The 21,624-nt window shown below is 40.5% G+C and overlaps 1 protein-coding gene across 2 annotated transcripts in view; it reads left to right on the top strand.

Moving 5' to 3' along the window:
* CMTR1 (cap methyltransferase 1) overlaps positions 1–21,624 on the top strand; it is a 289,978-nt gene that overhangs the window by 18,614 nt on the left and 249,740 nt on the right. Inside the window, exons 2-3 of one of the 2 annotated variants that reach the window (XM_033935381.1) lie at positions 6,783–6,872; positions 17,642–17,776. In XM_033935381.1, coding sequence (XP_033791272.1) covers positions 17,647–17,776 — 130 coding nt within the window. In that variant the 5' untranslated portion in view covers positions 6,783–6,872; positions 17,642–17,646. The remainder of the gene's footprint in view (positions 1–6,782; positions 6,873–17,641; positions 17,777–21,624) is intronic. The other variant, XM_033935382.1, reaches the window with a different exon arrangement.

Genomic DNA, 21,624 nt, shown 5'->3' with positions numbered 1-21,624 from the left:
TCGCTTTGTCCACCTTCAGTTTTTCAAGTTGCTTATAAACACCCTCCTCCGTGAACGGCGCAGAATCTACTCCATTTTCTCGTGTAACTTTGCCGGACAATCTCGGTCCTTCTCCAGGATTTTCTTCTGTGAACACAGAACAGAAGTATTTGTTTAGCACATTTGCTTTCTCCTCATCACTCTCCACATATTTGTTCCCAGCATCTTTTAGCCTAGCAATTCCATTTTTTATCTTCCTCCTTTCACTAATATATCTGAAAAAATTTTTATCTCCCTTTTTTACATTTTTAGCCATTTGTTCTTCCGCCTGTGCCTTCGCCAAACGTATCTCTCTCTTGGCTTCTTTCAGTTTCACCCTGTAGTCCTTTCTGCTCTCCTCTTCTTGGGTTTTTTTATATTTCATGAACGCCAACTCTTTCGCCTTTATTTTCTCAGCCACTAGGTTGGAGAACCATATCGGCTTCCTTTTTCTTTTGTTTTTATTGATTTTCTTCACATAAAGGTCTGTAGCCATTTTTATCGCTCCTTTCAGCTTAGACCACTGTCTTTCCACTTCTCTTATGTCCTCCCATCCTAACAGCTCTTTCTTCAGGTACTTTCCCATTGCATTAAAGTCCGTACGTTTGAAATCTAGGACTTTAAGTATCGTGCGGCCGCTCTCCACTTTAGCCGTTATATCAAACCAAACCGTTTGATGATCGCTACTACCCAGGTGAGCACCCACTCGAACATTAGAGATACTCTCTCCATTTGTGAGGACCAGATCCAATATCGCTTTTTCCCTTGTGGGTTCCGTCACCATTTGTCTGAGCAGAGCCTCTTGAAAGGCATCCACAATCTCCCTACTTCTTTCCGATTCCGCAGACGGAACATTCCAGTCCGCATCCGGCAGGTTGAAATCTCCCAACAGCAGAACCTCCTCTTTCCTTCCAAACTTTTGGATATCCACAATCAGATCCTTATCAATTTGCTGCGATTGAGTCGGAGGTCTGTAGACTACACCCACGTAGATAGAAGTTCCATCTTCTCTTTTCAGAGCAATCCATATCGCTTCTTCCTCTCCCCTAAGTATTTATTAAATGTTGGACATGTTCCTTGATGTTAGCAATGATAGATGTATCTATTGCAGTAATAGTAAGCAGCTGGGCACATGATGGAAGGATGTTGCAGATGGTAGGAGTCTGATCATTGGACAAGACTCTTGTTGCCACTTCAAAGGCAGACAAGACACAAATGATGTCATTTAACAGTAGTTCATTTAAATCCAAAAGCAGCTTCTGCAGGTTTTTTTTTTTTAATATTTATTAGAAATTTTTTGTTTGAGATTCCAGAGAGAGACCGGTGAACCCCCTCAGTCAACACGCTTGAAAACCAACTCAATACTGTTATAAGAAAAATCAAATAAAAATCCCAGCTTCTGCAGTTTTTTTAATCATTGAATTCAGTTGCCAATTGTCTAAGATGTGTTAGGTTTTTTTCATATTGACACTGGTCTCAAGTTTTTAGAAAATGATGTGAGGATAAAGTATGTCCTTGTCACTGCCCCACGCTTAACTGTGGGTACCTGTTCCTGTGTCATTCTCTGTTCAGACTTTAATTGTGTAACCTGTTCTATTACCCTGAGAGCTATAACCTGCAGATTCCTTAGACCCACACACTCCAGGAAAGAATGCAATAGTGTGTTTGCCTAGTAATAAATTCCCTCTTCATTTTTGTTCCCCTGTCCCATATTTTAAAAGCTTTATGCATCAAATTGTACTTTATTTCATGGTGGTATAGATATAACTGAAAACCTGCTCAAATTCTTTCTCTTCTTTTTCAAATTCATCTTTCCATATCTTGCCCCTTCTCCTGCTCCACTATCTCCAAGCCATCCAAAAAGGTAATGAGAACTGTCATTTCTTTCTTTAGTATGCCCCCATGAAGGTTCTTGGTGCATGCCACCCATCCAACAATTTTGCCGAGGAGAATTTAAACAGTCTGAAGTAATCTTTGTACACCCATTTCATTAGGACTGTTATTTCACAGGTCCTCAGATATGGTAACCCTAGCCTCACTCCTTTCCCTATCTGATATCAGGTTTGCCTACCTAATCTATGAACTCTTAGGAAACATGATGACAGATAAGGGCCAAATGGCCCATTTAGTCTGCCCTTCCACAGTAACCATTATCTTTCTCTCTCCGAGAGATCCCACGTGCCTGACCCAAGCCCTTTGATGGCAGCCTTGTAAAGAGATCAGATCTTTTTATCCAATTGGCAGCATTTGCAGTGGATATAACACCTTAGGCAATATTATCATTTTCAGTAATGCTTTTCTTCCAAATAGCAAAAGGGGAAGGTTTTCCCAGGTCATCTCTATTTTCCCCATAACTGATATTTAAACTCCTGCTTATATATATCCCCCAAGTAATTTTTACTATCTTTTACCAACCATACCTCGGACTCTCTCACCCCAGTCCCAATTCTCTACTGTAACGCCAGATCAGCCCAAAACAAAACCCAAATACTAAAAGACTTACTCAGAGATTTTGACCCTGGTTTCCTGTGCATCACAGAAACATGGATCGAAAGAGATGACTCTTTCACAGAAAACGAACTCTGCCCCCCTGGCTACTAAGGTCTCTTCTCACCCAGAACCAACCGGAGGGGAGGAGGCCTGGCCCTGCTTTACAAATCATTTTTCAATGTCCAGCTCCTTAAAAAGGGCAGCCATACATCACTAGAATTCTTGCTAGCCTCAATAAACGACGAACTCCATCCCTACCCATTAGGTATTCTGCTACTTTACCGCCCACCCACCCCCTGGAACAAATCCTCCGAACTCGTCCTAGAGACCATAACAAGGGCCTTCCTAAAATTCCAGAGACTATTGATCATTGGCGATATTAACCTCCACCTAGACGATATCACCAACAAGGATGCAACCGATTTCAACGACTTCCTCACCTCCCTCGGTTTCACTGCCCCTCCGCCCACCCCTACCCATGATAAGGCGCATACTCTAGATATCATCAGCTTCCTCGATCTGACGGAACACAAAACTTCTGTTGAAGAAGCGCGTTGGGAACATGTCGCCTGGTCTGATCACCTTCTTGGCTCCGTCTGCCTTCCCATTTTCATGTCCCATCTGGGCACTCCTCCCCGAGCCACAAACTATATCACCTACCGCAAAAAAATCACGAGTGAACAGTTCTGGTCCCAATTTCTCACCCAACTCCCTCCTTCTCCTGACCATACCGACCCTGACTCCAACTGGCACAACTGGGTAACCCTTTCTGAATCCACTTACCGTGCTCTGTACTAAACCTCTGTACTAAACCTGATATCTTCCATATCATAGGGAATTGAAGCAGAAATGTCGAGCACTGGAGCGTAAATGGAAAAAATCGAAATCCCCTTCTGACAGACAATCCTGGAGAGACAATATCAAGTTCTACAACACGGTATTGACAAAAGCAAGAAAAAATTTCTATGGTGACAAAATCACCAGATCAAAAAACCAAACTAGTACACTGTTCAACATCTGGCATAATTTAACCTCAAAAAATGACTCCACCTCCCCCCTCTCTCTACCATCTGCTAACGACCTAGCCACATTTTTTAACGATAAGATAATTACCATAAGAAGCTCTTTCTCCCCAACTATCTCCTACAATTCTCTACCTCCCAACGACTCCAACCCTATCCCTGCTGATAGATCCTGGACTGCCTTCGAAATAGCCTCCGAATCCCAGATCTCTAAACTTTGTCTCAAATTGAAATCATGCAAATGTATCCTAGATTCTTTCCCATCCTACCTTTATGATAACATTCCTGCGCAGGCCATCTCCTCCCTCACCAATCTTGTAAACACTGCCCTACTATCTGGCCTGTTCTCTACAGAAATGGGACACATTGCCTTATCCCCTCTTTTGAAAAAAGCTGATCTCGACCCCTCCTCACCATCGAACTACCGCCCCATAGCAAATATCCCCCTCCTAACCAAACTGCTTGAGTCCATAGTCGCTACCCAGCTATCTTCTTATCTAGAGAGATTCTCCATTCTCTCCCCCTATCAACATGGCTTTAGACCCAGCTTCAGCACCGAGTCCCTCCTTGTCTCCCTAATATCAAAGGTGCAACAACTACATTCTCGAAACAAATTCGCTGTTCTGTTACAATTCGACCTCTCTGCTGCTTTTGATGTCGTCCACCACGACATACTACTTTATCAACTTTCCGAGATAGGAATTGATTCCACCGTTCTTAATTGGTTTTCAAACTTCCTTCGCTCTCGCTCCTACACTGTCAACTCTAATGGCACCATGTCCACTCCTTGGTCTCCTTCTTGCGGTATCCCTCAGGGATCACCCCTTTCCCCTATCCTTTTTAATATCTATATGTCCTCATTGAAGCTCTTCCAGCTTTCCCCCCTTGAAACAATCTACAAATACGCCGATGATATCCTTGTCCTTCTTGAAGCAGACCAGAACCTCACCAACCTCCACGATAACATAACATCCTGCATAATGAGACTCCACTCCTGGTCCCTCTCAGTACAGATGAAACTAAATGAATCAAAAACAAAATTACTCTGGCTCGGCCCAAAGTTAGAACACCTGCCCACCCTCTTCGCACTGCCCTCAGGCACTGCCTTACACCTTGAGTTCTCAAGCAAGGTCCTTGGCATCATTATCGATTCCTCTCTCTCTCTCTCTCTCAACGACCACCTCAACTCCTTGACAAAATCATGCTTTTTCAGCCTCCACATGCTAAGGAAAGCAAGACCCTTCTTCCGCAAAAAACATTTCGCCGTCCTTGTCCAATCCATCATCCTCTCCATACTTGACTATTGTAATGCCATTTACCTATGCTTAACAAAAAAAAGCCTCCAAAGACTCCAGCTTATTCAGAACACGGCAGCCAAGCTGATTTTTGCAAAACGTAAATCTGACCACGTCTCCCCACTCCTGGCCAATCTTCATTGGCTCTCAGTGATTTTCAGAGTCCAATTCAAATGCTCTTGCCTGGCTTTTAAGATTATTCATGGCATCCTTCCTTCCCTAATCCCACTTTCTTTCAACTCCTCGTGCCCTGACTCCACCAGGACCGCCCATAAATTAAAACTATCCTTCCCCTCCCTACATGGTATTCTCCACGCAGGTAAACTGGGAAAATCACTTCTTTTCAAAATCACAGGTCTCTGGAATGACCTTACTATCCCGCTGCGGAACCTGAGCTCCCTCCATTTATTCCGCAAGCAACTAAAAACCTGGCTCTTCTCTAACATGTAATTTCTTTTCCCTTACTTTTCCACTCGATTTATAAACTTATGTAAACCTTTTCCTACCCTTTCTCATTTTTAAGTTCTTGTAAACCGTGCCAAGCTCTACTTCCATGGAGATCATGCGGTATATAAACTTAAGGTTTAGTTTAGTTTACACATTTTAACGGATTTGATCCTGTCTTGGGACCCTTGTATTTACCAGTGCCAGGTTCTCAGGTTTAGTATAATTATTTTGAGCCCTGAAGAACTGCCAAATTGATCAATTACCTACACCATTTTTGGTAGGGATTCATTGGCCTTTCTAACAGCAGCAGCATCTGCAAACATGTTAATGTGATATAGCCTTACTGGCCTTAATTGTTATTGCCAAGGACTTCTATGTAAATAAAAAAATAATAAAGGAAGTTCATTTCTGATACAGTTGATCATCTGGCATTCAATGATTACTAGAGGGTGAGATTCATTGTTAAGACACACATGGAGAGTGTCTATTCAAAATTGAGTTCTAGACTTCAAAGAAAACTATCTTTGGCAAGAATACTATTCAAATTCTACTGTCTATTATTTAAAACCATAAACGGCGACAGCCCAACCTACCTGAACAACCACCTTATCCAAACAACATCAATTAGACACAGGAAAACCCACACTCCATTCACGCACCCTCCAATCAAAGAAGTCAAACGGAAAAAAAACTATATGATGGCCTCCTAGCCACACAAGCAGCAAAACTCGACAACCAAATCTCCAATCTACTACTTATGACCCCAGACTACAAAACATTCAGAAAAGAAGTAAAGATGCTACTTTTCAAGAAATTCCTGCAAACGACTTAATACACTAGCTCTTTCCCACTTCCCAATACCTTCCTGATTCCCCAAAGCAACCTCATCTACTCTTTATCTCCTCTAGAAATTACCAGATATCTTCCTCTTGTAATATGTTTTTTTTGTAATTCTTTTGTAATCCGCCTTGAACCACAAGGCAATGGCGGAATAGAAATCTCTAATGTAATGTATTGATGGATACATCAAGGCATTAGCTGGATGGACACATCTTGTGGAAGTAGAAAAGCAGTGGCAAAACTGAAAGGAACTATTTCAAGAGCAACAAACCTTTCTTGTTGGGAAAGTAAATAAAAGTAAGAGGAAAAAAAGGCTGCTCTAATTCTTAAAAGTAGCTACAAATGTAAGAAAAGAGAGATTAGCCTTCATAAACTACAAGAGATTGCAGATGGTTTTTATTGTAAGCTGCCTAGGTTTTAGGTGGATAATAAATATTTTAAGTAAATAAACATCTGGAAAAGCTAAGAGAAAATGGCAGAGTAGTCAGGAAAGCAAGATGCAGAAGGAAGAACAAATAGCCAGCATGATAAGTGGGGGGGGGGAGGGGTATTTTTTTTAGATAGGAGGAAATGCAAAAGTGGCATTGTGAGGTCAAAGGGGAGGAATATGTAGAAGCTAATAAGGATAAAGTGGAATTGCTCAACAAATATTTCTGTTCTGTGTTCACAGATGAAAGGCTGGGATTAGAACCAAAGAAGACAAACACAAATAAGAATGGAGATGTGGTAGACCTTGAACAACTTTTAGAAGGAGCTAAAGGTAGGGAAAGTGATGAGGCCGGATGGGGGATATATCCGAGGGTATCGAAGGAACTTGGGAGATTCTGGTGGCTCCATTGTCTGATCTTTTCAATGCTTCCTTAGAGTTGGGAGTGGCCCTAGAGGACTGAAGAAGGGCAGATGTGGTCCCTCTCCACCACAATGGAAGTAAGGAGGAGGTTGGGAACTACTGGGAGATTTGATATAAGGAGACTATGATAACATGAGGAGAATAGAAAAAAGCAACTTGGAGCAGCTGCAAAAGTCAATGTTATTCAAAAATACCATCCTGGAAGTCCAGACCAGATATGTTCCATGTATTAAAGAGTAAGGAAGACCAAAAAACACCTGTCATGGTTAACAACTGAGGTGAAGGAAGCTATTAGAGCTAAAAGAAAATGGAAGAAGGATCTGCCTGAAAATAATGGGAAACAGCATAAAGAATGGCAAGTCAAAAGCAAGGTGCTGATAAGGAAGGCAAAGAGAAACCTTTGAAAGAAGATTGCATAGTAAAAACTTTTATAGGTATATTAAAAGCAAGAAGTAGGGAAAAGAATCAGTTGGGCTGCTAGACGACTGAGGGGTAAAGGGTGCTCAGGGAAAACAAGGCCATAGCAGAGAGATTAAATGAATTCTTTGCTTTAGTCTTTACCAAGGATGATGTGGGGGATGTACTAGAAATGGTATTCAGTGTTGATGAGTCTGAGAAACTGAAACAAATCTTTAACACTGGAAGATATAATGGGGCAATTTGACAAATTGAAGAGTAACAAATCACCTGGACCTGATGGTATATGAGGGTACTGATAGAAGTGAAACAATGATCTTGAAGAGCTATTAGTAATTTATCTTTAAAATCCAACATGATACCGGAAGACTGGAGGGTGGCCAACTTAATACCAGTTTTTTTAAATGGTTCCAGAGATGATTTCTTGAAATCAGAGACTGGTGAGCATATACATAAGCATAGAGTAATGAGGCAAAGCCAACATGGATTTAATTAAGGAAAATCTTGCCTCGTTAATCTACTATTTTTTCGAAGGTGTGAATAAACGTTGGATAAAGGTGAGCTGATCAACACTGTGTATCGGTGTGATTTTTAAAGGCATTTGACAAAGTACCTCATGAACGACTTCTGAGGAAATTAGAAAATCATAGGATAGGAGGTAATACCCTATTGTGGATTAAGAAGGGGAAATAAAAAGGGCTGGTTAAAAGATAGAAAACAGAGAGTAGGGTTAAATAGTATTTTGAAAAAAGTATAGAGAGTGGGGTTCCCCAAGGGTCTGCATTGGGACCACTGCTTTTCAACATACGTGATCTAGAGATGGCAACTAGTGAGTTAATTAAATTTGCTGATGACACAAAGTTGTTAAATTGAAAGAGGACCTTGTGAGACTAGGAAACTGGGAATCAAAATGGCAGATGACATAGGCCATATGATCTATATCTGCCTTTATATTTCTTTGTTTCTATCTAGTCTGCGCAACCATGATATCCACTATCCCCTCTTCTCCCTTAGAGATCCAACGTACTTGTCCCAAGCTTTCTTATATTCAGATACACTCTCTTCAACACTGGGAGGCAGTTTTAAGAATTCACTACCCTTTCGGTGAAAAAATATTTTCTGAGGTTACTTCTGAATCTATCCCATTACACCTTCATCCTATACCCCCTCATTCCAGAGCTTCCTTTCAATTGAAAGAGACTTGCCTCATGCACATTTATGCTGTGTAAGTTTTTAAACATGTGTCATATCTCCCCTCTTCTGCCTTTCTTCCAAAGTAAACATTCTGAGATCTTTAAGTCTGTCCACGTATTCCTTATTCCAAAGACCACAAACCATTTTAATAACCTTCCTCTGGACCAATTCCATCCTGTTTATATCTTTCTGAAGGTACTATCTCCAGAATCGTACACAATATTCTAAAGAGTCTTATACAGGGGCATCAATACCTCCTTTTTCCTACTAATCTTTCTTCTCCCTATGCACCCAAGCATCTTTTTAGCTTTTGCCGTCACCTTTTCAACCTGTTTGGCTACCTTAAAATCATCACTCACTATCACATTCAAGTCTCGCTCCTCTTTCGTGCACTAAAGTTCTTCACCATCTAAACTGTATCATTCACTTGGATCTTTGCAGCCCAAATGCGTAATCTTTCATTTCTTATCATTAAATTCTAGCTGCCAAATTTCAGACCATTCCTCACTTCACTATGTCCTTCCTTATGTTATCCACACCATCAGGAGTGTTTACTCTAGTCTATTACATATTTTGACATCATTTGCAAAGAGGGAAATCTTACTAGACAGCCCTTCAGCAATATCGCTTACAAAAATGTTAAAATGAACAGGCCCAAGAGCTGAGATTTGTGGCACGCCACTGGTAACATCCCTTTCCTCAGAGTGATCTCTGTTGGCCACTACCTTCAGTCGCTTTCTTCTCAACCAGTTCCTGACCCATTCCGTTACTTTGGGGCCCATACTGGAGGCGATCTGTTTATTTATTGGACATCTATGTTATGTGCAATCTTCTATCCCGCTGAATCCTCGCCAGTGGAGTTCTAGGAGGGTATAAGTAGCATATTGCTATATAGAAACTAAACATAGACTCATGCACATTCTATCTAGTTATTCAATGCATCTAAATCTGCAAACTATTTAAAAAATATTATCGTTCTATAGTGTGAGTATTTGTTAGAGTTTAAGTCTCCTTAAGCCCATAACAGGGACTTTTTGAAAACCCATGTTTTCAGACTATGTGGAACAGTGTCAAAGCTCTGCTAAAATCTAATTCTGTTGGAAAGATGGGATTCTGTACCATAGCTGTTTCTTCTCCCTAGTCGTGAACTTTGCAGAAGGGTGTTACTAAATCTTCCAACTCCTCCCCTTCTGCAATGGAGACCAGCTCCCTCTTTAGTTTTTGTATTTTGCAAGCAAACTCAGAAGGTGTGTTCTGCTGTGCTCCTCCAGAGACTTGGTTGGATAGTCAACTTCAGGGAGTTCAATTCGACACAGTGCAGGGCCATGTTTTTCTTCCCGAGCCACGCAAACAGAAGCTCCGAAAACAGATCTTGGAGATCCTGGCCCTACCGAGCCCCACAGCCTAGCATTACCTGCTGGTGCTGGACTCGAAGGTGGCCTTCTTGGAAGTTGTCCTCTGGACGAGAGCACATATGTGGCCTCTCCAGGTAGTCTGCAACACCACTACCTACAGACACAGCTTCCCTGGTCTTCGGGAGGCAAAATGCAGCTTGCTTGGTGGCTGCAGGGGTATGCCTCAGAATCACCTCATGGGTGACCCTTATGACTGATGCTAGCCTGATAGGCTGGGAATCCCACTGCTGCGGTCTCCTTCTTCAGGGCAAATGGACCTAGCTAGAGAGCAAGTGGTCAATACACCCTCTGGAATTGAGAGCCATTCATTTGGCACTGAATAAGTTGCAATCTTTCCTGAAAGAGAAAGCAGCCAGGTGGTTCTCGGACAATACCATAGTGGTGGCTTATGTGAACAGACAAGGAGGCACCAGAAGTGCTCCTCTTCGCCTGGAGGCATAGATGTTATTCCATGGACCATTTTTGCCACAAATTTTCTGGTGTCGGGCCATCTTGTAAGTTCACTTACAAACCTTCTCAGCTGCCCATGTGGCAGGGATAGAGAATGTCCAGACTGACTTTCTAAGCAGACAGGATCCAGGTGAGTGGTCTTTGTCCCAGAGATCATTCTCCCTCATTGTATAGTGTTGGGGAAAACTGGACATGGATCTTATGGCCACATCCAAGAACATGAAGTCAGATTGCTTCTACAGTCGAAGAGCCAAGCTGGGAAGGGCAGGACTGGATGCTGTCATTCAGCCCTGGCCCACCAAGTTCCTCCTTCCATGTGTTCCCACCGTGGGTCATGTTGGGCCGGATCATCCACAGAATAGCGAGCCACAAGGGGCTGGTAATCCTGGTAGCTCTGGACTGGCCTTGTTATGTGGATTTGGTGCACCTCCAAAGAGGCAGATTTCTCAGACTGCTGGTTCATCCTGGTCTACTCAGCCTGGGCCTAGTCCCCATGGAGAATCCAGAGCACTTTGGTCTTATGGGCATGGCTCTTGAGCATATGGCCCTGATTTGGAAGGGGTTTTTGGAGGTAGTTATTTCGACCTTCCTGAGAGCAAAGAAGTCTGTGATGTTTGCTGCATATGGTAAGACCTGAAAGGCTTTCCAGTTATGGTGCACCAAGGAGCAGGTAGAGCCTGAGAGGGCTTGCATTTTGTTCATTCTATTATTCTTGCAGGCCAGTCTAGAAAAAAGCCTACTGGTCTCTTCTTTCAATGTGCAAGCAGCCAGTCTCTCGTGCTTTAGGTCCTGGAGAGGTATGCAGTCACTGGCATCTCATCTAAACATCATTTGGTTTTTGAGGGGGGACATTCAGATTGCAAACCCCGCTGTGTAGGCTGTTTCTGTTCTGGGACTTGAATGTTGTTCTGAAGAATCTCTGTCGTGCTCTGTATGAGCCTCAACCAGAAGTGTCTCTCTTGGAACTTAGTAAAGACCGTGATCTTGGTTGCTATAGTCTTGGCAAGGTGGATCTCAGAGTTACAGGCTCTCTCCTGTAGAAAACTGTTCCTCAGGTTTACGGTGTAGTGTTTCTCTGCAGATGGTCCCTTCCTTTCTACTGAAGGTGGTTTCTCCCTTACACATCAATCAGATCTGCCTATCTGCCTTTCTCCCCACTGGTTCAGCAAAGCAGGATAAGATTTTGTGGAGACTGGATGTGCGCAGAGACCTGCTTCACTACCTGGAGAGGACTAATGATTCATGCCTCTTTGTCCATCTCGTTATGCTGACCAATTAATTGAAATGGGCAATTTCTTCTTCTTACATTGCTTGTGGAAAACAGCCTCCTATCTCCTTCAAGTTTCAAGTTTATTAGGATTTTATATACCGCCTATCAAGGTTATCTAAGCGGTTTTTACAATCAGGTACTCAAGCATTTTCCCTCTCTGTCCCGGTGGGCTCACAATCTATCTAACGTACCTTCATAGCTTATTTGACTAGAGGTGTGACTGTTTCTCGGGTGGAATCCAAGGCTGTTTCGCCTGATGAAATCTGTAGAGCAGCTACTTAGTCTATTCTCCATACCTTTATGAGGTTCTACCGAATTGATGTGGCGGCTCGGGAGGATGCCTCTTTTGGGTCCTTGGTTTTGCGGGCAGGCCCATCTGTCCCTCCCTAGATGTCTGCCACAGCTCTAGAACAGAATAGAAGATTAGGTTATTACCTCATTAATCTTTCTGTTATAAGACATAGAATTTTGTATGGTCTTCCCTGTACAGACATTTGATATGCCTGGTTTCTGTCTTGGACAATGCCAGTGTCTTATCACAGAACTTCTAATCCTATCTTTAAGATTCATTAGTGACTAAACTACAAGAGCATGGGGAAAGGTGCCCCCATGCTCCTGTATTTAGTCACTAATGAATCTTAGACAGGAAAAGATGCTCCATGTCAGACAAATCAAATGTCTACACAGGGAGGGCCGTACAGAATCTTATGTCTTATAACAGAAGATTAATTGATGTGGAAGGGAGAAACCACCTTTGGCAGAAAAAAAAGGTACCATCCGTAGAGAAACGGCAGACACCGTAAACCTGAGGCATGGTTCTCTACAGGAGAGAGCCTGTAACTCTGAGATCCACCTTGCCAAGACTATGGCAACAAGAACATTGTCTTAACTGTAAGATCCATGTTAATTGTGATTCATATGTTGCTTTTTATGACTTAAGAATGAAAAGATGAAAATTCTGTGTTTTCACTTTACTTATATCGCAAAATTTGACTGTCCTCATCACAAAAGCAAAGTTTTATGGAAATAACAAACATTTTCTATACATTTTAGGCATGAGAAGTTAGGAAATTACATGTACTGCCCAGGAACAAAAATCATGTTACATAGTGTAATTTCTGATGATACATGCATTCAAATAAGAACCTCCAGAGATGTAGTTGTGTTTTTTTTTTGGGGGGGGGGTTTCAGAACTACATAAAAATGGTTTTGTGTGGCAGTAGCTGCTGTTTAAAAGGTCCTTACAGCTCCTGTCTTAGTCATTTGGCAATCTGAACTTTTTTTTTTCTTCTATTTTTAAAATCTTTATTCATTTAATTTTTAACATCAAGTGTACAAAAAGTCAACAATATAATATCACATCACTTGAAACATTTCAATAATATTCAAAATATACTTTATCTCCCCACCCTTCCAACTCATCCAATTTCCCAAATATTAACATATGATAACAATTCCCCAATTTTAGTTTTTTAAATTATCATAACCCACCCTACCCCCCATTTTTTTCATTAATATCTCATAAGGAAAAGAAATAAATAAACATTAATCATTAATCATTACAATAACTTATTAATGGTTTCCATACATTCTTAAATTTATCAAAATAACCATTTTGTATTGCAAGTACTCTCTCCATTTTATATAAGTGACATACTGAGTTCCACCAGAAACTATAATTTAATCTAGAACAATTTTTTCAATTATATTTTTGATAAACGAGCATTGTATTATGGTAATTCAAATAAGGCGGGAAGATTATTGGCAAATTATTTAAAGGCAAAGAAAAGAAAGGAAAAAATATGTATAATTAAAGATGAGTTAGGAAACTCTCATTCTCAGATTGGAGCGATATTAAAACAATTTCTGAAATATTATAAAAACCTTTATTCTTCTGAGTCTTATTTAGGAAAAGAAAAAGATGGATTGGAATTTTTAAGTTTAATTGAAGGGCCTAAAGTTCCGGATCATATAAAAAGAAGTTTAGAAGAACCTATATCACTAAAAGAATTACAAACGGCAATCTGATCTTTTAACAATAACACCACAAGACTACCACCAAGGGACAGGTGATTCCATTTTAGACATTCCTCTGGACAAGTACAAATGGGGATCACTTCTGCTACTTATAGGCATCTTAGAGTTATGTCAAGGTCCTAGGGAGAGGGAGGAATAAACAGTAGGGCCATTTCTCAGATTTTTATATTTTTAAGGGATGAGGCTTCATAGGGAGGGGGGTTTCTTTATACATTTATATCTTCTGTCAGGGATGGAGGTTGACATGGTTATAGGAGCAGAAGACCCTGAGGTGGGGTTGGGAGTAGGTGTCTAGGGGAGCCTCCAGAGTGGGTCGTGAAGGTTTTTTCAAATAGAAACAGCATACCTTTGATTTTTTTTCCATGTTGCTGTAGCTGAAAATGTGCAATATTCTGGTCATGGTAAAATGAACAATTACTTGTGAAATTTAGATATATGATGCAGATGAACCAGGATCTCATTGCTAAAGTTTGCAAAAAAAAAAAAAGTGTCCTAATCCATGAAAATTTGTGAGTTTATAGCAAATTTATGACCATCTCTGGGGAAAAGGTGACTAAAATTTCAGATCTAAAATGTTGAGCATGGATGATTTTTCTTGTCATGGGTCCATAAGCAGTCTGAAAAGGTTACATTTGAACTTGTTACTTTTTTTTTGTAATTTTTTCATATAAAAGGATATTGTGTTACAAATTCTTGTACAGTAACCTCTGGAATCTACACTAGTGAGTCATTTACCTTTTCCAGCCTGGAAACTAGGGAACTTGAAACCAATCTCTAGTCCCTCCCTCTGTAGGCATCTGCTGTTACTTACTCCTGGACATTCAGTTTCGTTCACTACATGCCTAGGCTGTAGGTGCTTATTTTTTCTGCTTATGTTATATTTTCTAAAAGTTTTAGTCACATGGTTGATTGTTGGCGCGAGTCTTGCCCTGGTGCTGCGGATTCACCCCGCAGGGTAGTCCTTCGGCGGGAGATCGCAGATTTCTGTGAAAGTCTACTTCTAGGGGGTGCCCTGTTAGTAGAACTCCGGTAAGTAGGCTGAAAGCTACCCTTGACCCGATGGAGAGGCACCAGAGGCCTGGTGTCAGAACTGCTTCTTAGAGGGGGCAGGACATTTGTTGGAGGACTACTTTTTTTTTTTAATAATTTTTATTAAGCTGAAAACACTGAACAGCCGGACCTCTGAAGTGAGGTCTGGATGGAGTTCCAAAGCGTTGACCTGTCGCCCAATGTGTGGCGGCGGCCAAAAAACCAAACGGGAAGCTAGAAATTGTTAAAAAAAGGGATGGTTAACAAGACTAAGAATGTTATAATGCCCCTGTAATCACTCCATGGTGTGACCTCATCGGGAGTATTGCGTTCAATTCTGGTCTCCTTATCTCAAGGAAGATATAGTGGCGCTAGAAAAGGTTCAAAGGAGAGAGACCAAGATGATAAAGGGGATAGAACTCCTCTCATATGAGAAAAGACTAAAACGGTTAGGGCTCTTCAGCTTGGAAAAGAGACGGCTGAGGGGAGATATGATTGAAGTCTACAAAATCCTGAGTGGAGTAGAACGGGTCAAGTGGATCGATTTTTCACTGTCAAAAATGACAAAGACTAGGAGACATTCGATGAAGTTACAGGGAAATACTTTTAAAACCAATAGGAGGAATTTTTTTTTCATTCGGAGAATAGTTAAGCTCTGCAATGCGTTGCCAGAGGATGTGGTAAAAGCGGATAGCGTAGCTGGTTTTAAGAAAGGTTTGGACAAGTTCCTGGAGGAAAAGTCCATAGTCTGTTATTGAGAAAGACATGGGGGAAGCCACTGCTTGCCCTGTATCGGTAGCATGGAATATTGCTACTTCTTGGGTTTTGGCCAGGTACTATTGACCTGGCTTGGCCTCCGTGAGAATGGGCTACTGGGCTTGATGGACATGATGTGCTGGGACTGCTTTGGTGGTGTAGATTCCAGACGTTATTGTGCAAGAATGAAAGATTAGATTACTTACCTCTGCTAATCTTCTTTCTTGTAAATAGCCTCTGGAATCTACACACCCACCCAGACTTGTCTGTCCGATTCTCAGGTCGCCTGCCGAGTAACTGGTAAGCTGGATTTCTGTCCTTGACCAGCCTCACTAAGAATTCTATTCTTGTTCCCTTATGTAAGGTGGGGGGTCCCAAGGTGGTTGCCCCCTTCTGAACCATAGGCTGTGACTCCTTTCTCTGAATTTATGCTGTTTTCAAATTTCAGGTTTGTGTTATGCAATGTTTAGCCTTAGGGCCTTTTTTGCCTGCAATTGTTGTTCATGAGCGGATTTAATACGTGTAGCGGGGAGTTCCCTGTGCCCCCTCTCTTCTTTTGATTCCTGTTTTGTGCTATAGATCTCTGGCTTGTGTACTGACTGAATGTCCAGGGGTAAGAAATAAACAATAAACTGAACATCATAAGCGACTGGTTATATTTAAACAAACTCTCACTTAATATCGATAAATCTTGCGGGCTTCTTCTTCCAATCAAAACATCTGAATCATTATTAGGAACAATCTCAATCAAATCTTTACCAATACAAATGCTAACCAAAATAAAACTTCTTGGCGTCACCTTCGATAGAGAGCTTACTTTTCATGACCACATAAGTTCGGTCGTAAAAATCTGCTTTTTTAAACTTCGTATTATTCGATCACTCTGTCCCATCCTAGATACTGACTCAATCAACATCTTAACTCATTCCCTAGTTATTTCCCACCTAGACTACTGTAACTCCCTTTTAAACGGACTCCCTCAAAAAGAACTACAACGACTGCAATTAATACAAAACTCTGCTATAAAACTAATATACAAAAAAGGTAAATTTGAACATGTTACTCCTCTTCTTAAAGAGGCCCATTGGCTCCCCATCACCCATCGCATCACTTATAAAATCATCTTACTTTCCTTTAAAATTAAACTTTTCCATCAACCACTATTCCTTGATAAACTATTAATTCCACAATGTTCTCCTCGTACGTTAAGATCCACTGACCAAAAACTCCTTTTTATCCCTTCTCTAAAAGAATTCTACTACACCCGAAAAACTAATTTTGCAGTAACTGCACCTACTTTATGGAACTCTCTTCCACAATATTTACGCGACGAACAAAATTTAATCAAATTCAAGACTAGCTTAAAGACTTTTTTATTTCAAGATGCCTTCGAATGAACCTAAATCACTCTTTTGCTTCTCCCAAATCTTCCTCTTTTTTTTTTTCCTTTTTCTTTCTTTCTCTCTCTTTTTTCTGCATCTTACCGCGAGTAAGTATTTGCCTCAACAAAGCTACCCTATCCTTCATGTTCTATCCCCTCCCCATCTTCTCTTTCCTTACTAAATTATGTAATTTCTCCCCTCCTTCCCATACTTTCCTCACTTTCCAGTTCGTCTAGTCTGTCATTTACGTTCACTTCATTTTATAAATTTTTTAGCCTTTACAAAACATTGTTAACCGGCCAGACATTTGCTTTATGGTCGGGATATTAAAAACTAATAAACTTGGAAACTTGGAAACTTGGTAAGTAACAGCAGATGCCTACAGAGGGAGGGGCTAGAAATTGGTTTCAAGTTCCCCACAGTTTCCAGGCTGGAAAAGGTAAATGACCCACTTGTATAGATTCCAGAGGCTATCTTTGTTACTCTACCAGAATTCATTAGAACCTTTTTTTTTTTTTCTGGAGACTTTAGTCACCTTTTTCCAGAGATATCACATCACATTTGATCTTAAACTGAAGCAAACAGGTTAGATTTTCAGAATATCTGACTTGTATATTTAATGCTTAATGTGTTTAACTTGCATATAATGCGTTTGAATAAAAGCAATTTTTATATTTCTCAGTGTTGAAATAGGATATTCATTGAATGTTACTATTTATTTTTCTTTAGTAACAATGAAGCGGAGATTAGATTCTGAGCCCCAAAGTAATCAGAACAATATGAAGAAAAGATTTGAAGAGCTAGGACTGAATCTAAGTTCTACATCTGATGACGATATCCAGTGCAATAATCATACTACTCAAGGTAAAGATTATTTTAAATAAAACCACATAGGGTGAGTGGCTCTTATCTGAGGGCTGAAATGAAACACACTTTGATTTTACTCTGAATTTGCTTTGTTTTACTGGACCTTCTGTTTGAAGAAAGATAGCTAAAGACTCTGTGGTTGCATCTTCTTGGATCATAGAACCTCTTATACAAATTTGAGAGAGGGATAGAATATCTTCACGGACAGATTGCTAATTTGATAAATTAGTGAGAGAGACTGTAAAGCCATTGACAATCCAGTCTATAGAAGATGTAGCTGGAGAATACAGGAAAGATTCAAGGATTGGGCTGAAGTTCATACAGTCTATCTCATTTTGATGGTCAAGTTTTGAAACTGAATGTCTTTATAGAACATCATTTGTTCTTGTCTTTGATTTTAGCATTTTTTTTATCATAAGTTCAGAAAGTGCAGGTAATATTTATTTCTCAACAAAGTACTTTACTGAAACATTAATAGAATAAATAACAATTGAGCAGTGATGAGATATACATTGCCAGAAATTGCCATAGAGCAAAACCACTCCACTGTATTATTCATACCATGCAGAAAAGCTAACAGTGTGAACAAAACAGAGCATAAAGAAAGTTTTATCCCAGACCCCATATAAAGAATACAAAATGACAAGGCTGCTGCAACGTCTGGTCAATGAGGACAGGAGGGATCTATTCAGGCTGAGTGTCCCCTCCAAAGGGTGAAGATTCTCAGCCTGCAGTTACAAATAATTAGACACAAAGACTATGATATCAGATTTAGTATCAAATTTATTAATCAAAGATGGTAAATAAAATTTAGTTTTTGTGTCGGGAACACAGTTTGCCCTTCTCTCGCTATCTACTGTACTCCAAATCCAATATTCAACTCATTACATTTATAGTATTTTTTTTTACAACACATATGCACGCTTCCTCTCCTCCAGACCTCATTCCCTTCCCCAACCAGCATCCCTCTGTCCCTCCATGAGTCCAACTTTTTACTCCCTGCCCTCTTTCCCTTACCCTTCTTCCCTCCTTTCTGCCCTGCACATCCATCTCTCTCCCTCTCTCCATGAGTCCAACACTTTCTGCCTCCTGCATGCTTTTTCTTTCTCCTCGCCCCTTCCCTCAAGCATGACATCCTCCTTCCCACCCCTCATGCACCATTTATTTATCCCTCTCTCATCATTCTCACTCATCCTGTAGCAATTTTCCTTCCTTCCTTCCCTACCCCAACCCCACTCACAACTAATATGTTCTCTCCTCATGCACCATCTCACCCTCCCCTCCAGCGTGCTGCACCTTTCCTTCCCCTCCCCTCCCCTTCTGTCAGGTTCTACAGCACCTCTTCTCCCTTCCCCCAGCCTTTCCCCGTGTCCAGCAGTATCCCTCTGTGTGCTTTTAACTTCCCCACACAACTGCGGCTAGCATTAGTTTAGCCATGGTTCCATCAGGCAGCCTCGGGGTCTTTGGTAGGCCGGTCTGCCTCTGATGATGCAACTTTCTCTTATGTCAGAGGCGGGCCTGAGGCTGCCTGATGGAATTGCTGGCTAAACTAAAGCTAGCGGCAGCTGTGTTGTGGGGAAGTTAAAAGCACACAGTAAGCTGCCGCTGCTGGTCCGGGAGTGGGGGAGGCAGGTTGGAAAGAGAAGACGAGAAAGGCGGGAGATACGCAATGGCAGAAGGAAATTGTAAGACATACAGCGCTGGCGCCGCATACCCCCTGGGGTACACATACCGTGTGTTGAGAACCTCTGATCTAAAGCTTTTCAAGAAAATCATGCTTTTGTTTGATTATGAAATTCCTTTCCGTTTTCATTCATATTTACTCAGGGACATAACTGGTTTCAACTACTCATTTGGTTGGCTGCTCCATATGGGTGCATTAGACAGTAGTCCTTTCTTATTTGCTTCTTGAATCTTTTTGGCATCTCCATCACCTATACAGTGGTACCTCGGAATCCGAGTGCCCCAGAACTCGATTGCTTTGGAATCTGAACTTTTTTTTGTAGTAAATTTTGCCCCAGAATCCGAACTCTGCTTTGGAATCCAAACGTCCTGCACATTGTATATGTATGTTTGTGTCCCAGAATCTGAATGCTGCTTTGGAATATTTGTTAATAACTTAATTTGTTAAAGATTTAAAATGAATAAAGATTTAAAAAAATATATATTTTACCTTAAAATTTGTTAATACCTTAATATATTTGTTAATATTTTATCTTTCTTTTCTTTTTAATTCTTTATTCATTTTATGTTTTACATCAAGTGCACAGAAAGTAACAACAATTTAGCTTAATACATCACTTAAAATTCCACAAACTTTTTCATTAAATAAAATTTATCCCCTTCTTTCCCACCATACTAATATCAAATATCAAATAATACATATAATATATAAATTCTTCCTTCCCTTCATAACAAATAATGAAATCCAAAAACCCACTTACCCTCCCCACTCTTTCATTTATGTTAATCAGGGAAAAATGATATCTGTTCATTACAATAATTTATTAATGGCCTCCACACATCCTTAAATTTATTAAAATATCCTTTTTGAACAGCTAATGTTCTTTCCATTTTATATATATTATATTACATTACATTAGGGATTTCTATTCCGCCATTACCTTGCAGTTCAAGGCGGATTACAAAAGAATTATCCAAGATGTATTACAACAAGAACTTACAAAAAAAAAAAAAAAATTGGTCATTTTCAAAAGGAGTAAGAAATGGGTAAGGTTATTTGTTTGGGGTAGTTGGCTTTAGTGAGAGGTGGAGTTTGAGACTTGCGGTATTATTTCTTTTTTCAGAGTTTTCTTGAAGAGTATGGTCTTTATTTCTTTTCTAAAAGTCTTGTAGTCGAGGGATGCCATCAGTAGATTGGCGATTTGGTTGTCTAGTTTGGCTGCTTGAGTGGCCAGGAGGCCATCATATAGTTTTTTCCGTTTGACCTCCTTAATTGGGGTATGAGAATCGGGTGTGTTTTCCTATGTCTGGTTGCGGTGTTGTGGATGAGGCGGTTATTCAGGTAGTTTGGACTGTCTCCGTATAAAGTCTTAAATAGTAGGCAGTAGAATTTAAATTGTATTCTTGCTGGGATCGGAAGCCAGTGCGATTGGAGATATGCTTCTGTAATGTGATCATGTTTCTTTAATGAGTAGTTGAGTCTTAGTGCTGTGTTTTGGATAGTTTGTAGTTGTTTTGTTATGGTTGTAGGGCATGGGAGGTAGAGGATATTACAGTAGTCAAGTAGGCCTAGTATTAAGGACTGAACTATGAGCTGGAATTGAGTTTTCTCGAAGAATTTCCGAACTTGTCTTAAGTTTCTCATGACTAAGAATGACTTTTGTATTGTTTTATTAATTTGCGGTTGCATAGTGTAGCATCTGTCGATAGTTATTCCTAGCAGTTTTAGGGTGGTTTGTATGGGGTAGTTGATTGTGTTGATTTCAATGTTGGTTATGGTTGGTATTTTGTTGTTTTCTAGGAGGATGAATTTCATTTTATCTGGATTCAATTTCAGTTTGTGATCTTTCATCCAGATTGCTATTGATTTTAGTGTTTGGTATATTGTGTTCGTCATGGAGAGTTCAGGTTGATCGAAGGGTATGAGAATGGTAATGTCATCGGCATAGCTGTAGGAGGTTATGCCTTGTTTGTCCAGGTGAGAGCTGAGGGAGGCTTTATAGAGATTGAAGAGAGTTGGGGATAGAGGAGATCCTTGAGGAACTCCGCAGGAGTTTGACCAAGGTTCAGATTTTTGTTTGTCTGATTTTACTCTATAGGTTCTTGATTTAAGGAATCCTTCAAACCATGTGTATACTTTATCTGTGATACCTATTGTATCC

Source organism: Geotrypetes seraphini, chromosome 3, assembly GCF_902459505.1.
Source record: "Geotrypetes seraphini chromosome 3, aGeoSer1.1, whole genome shotgun sequence".
Lineage (NCBI taxonomy): Eukaryota > Metazoa > Chordata > Amphibia > Gymnophiona > Dermophiidae > Geotrypetes > Geotrypetes seraphini.
Note: the sequence above shows the minus strand (reverse complement) of the source record. Positions and strands in the feature narration are given on the sequence as shown.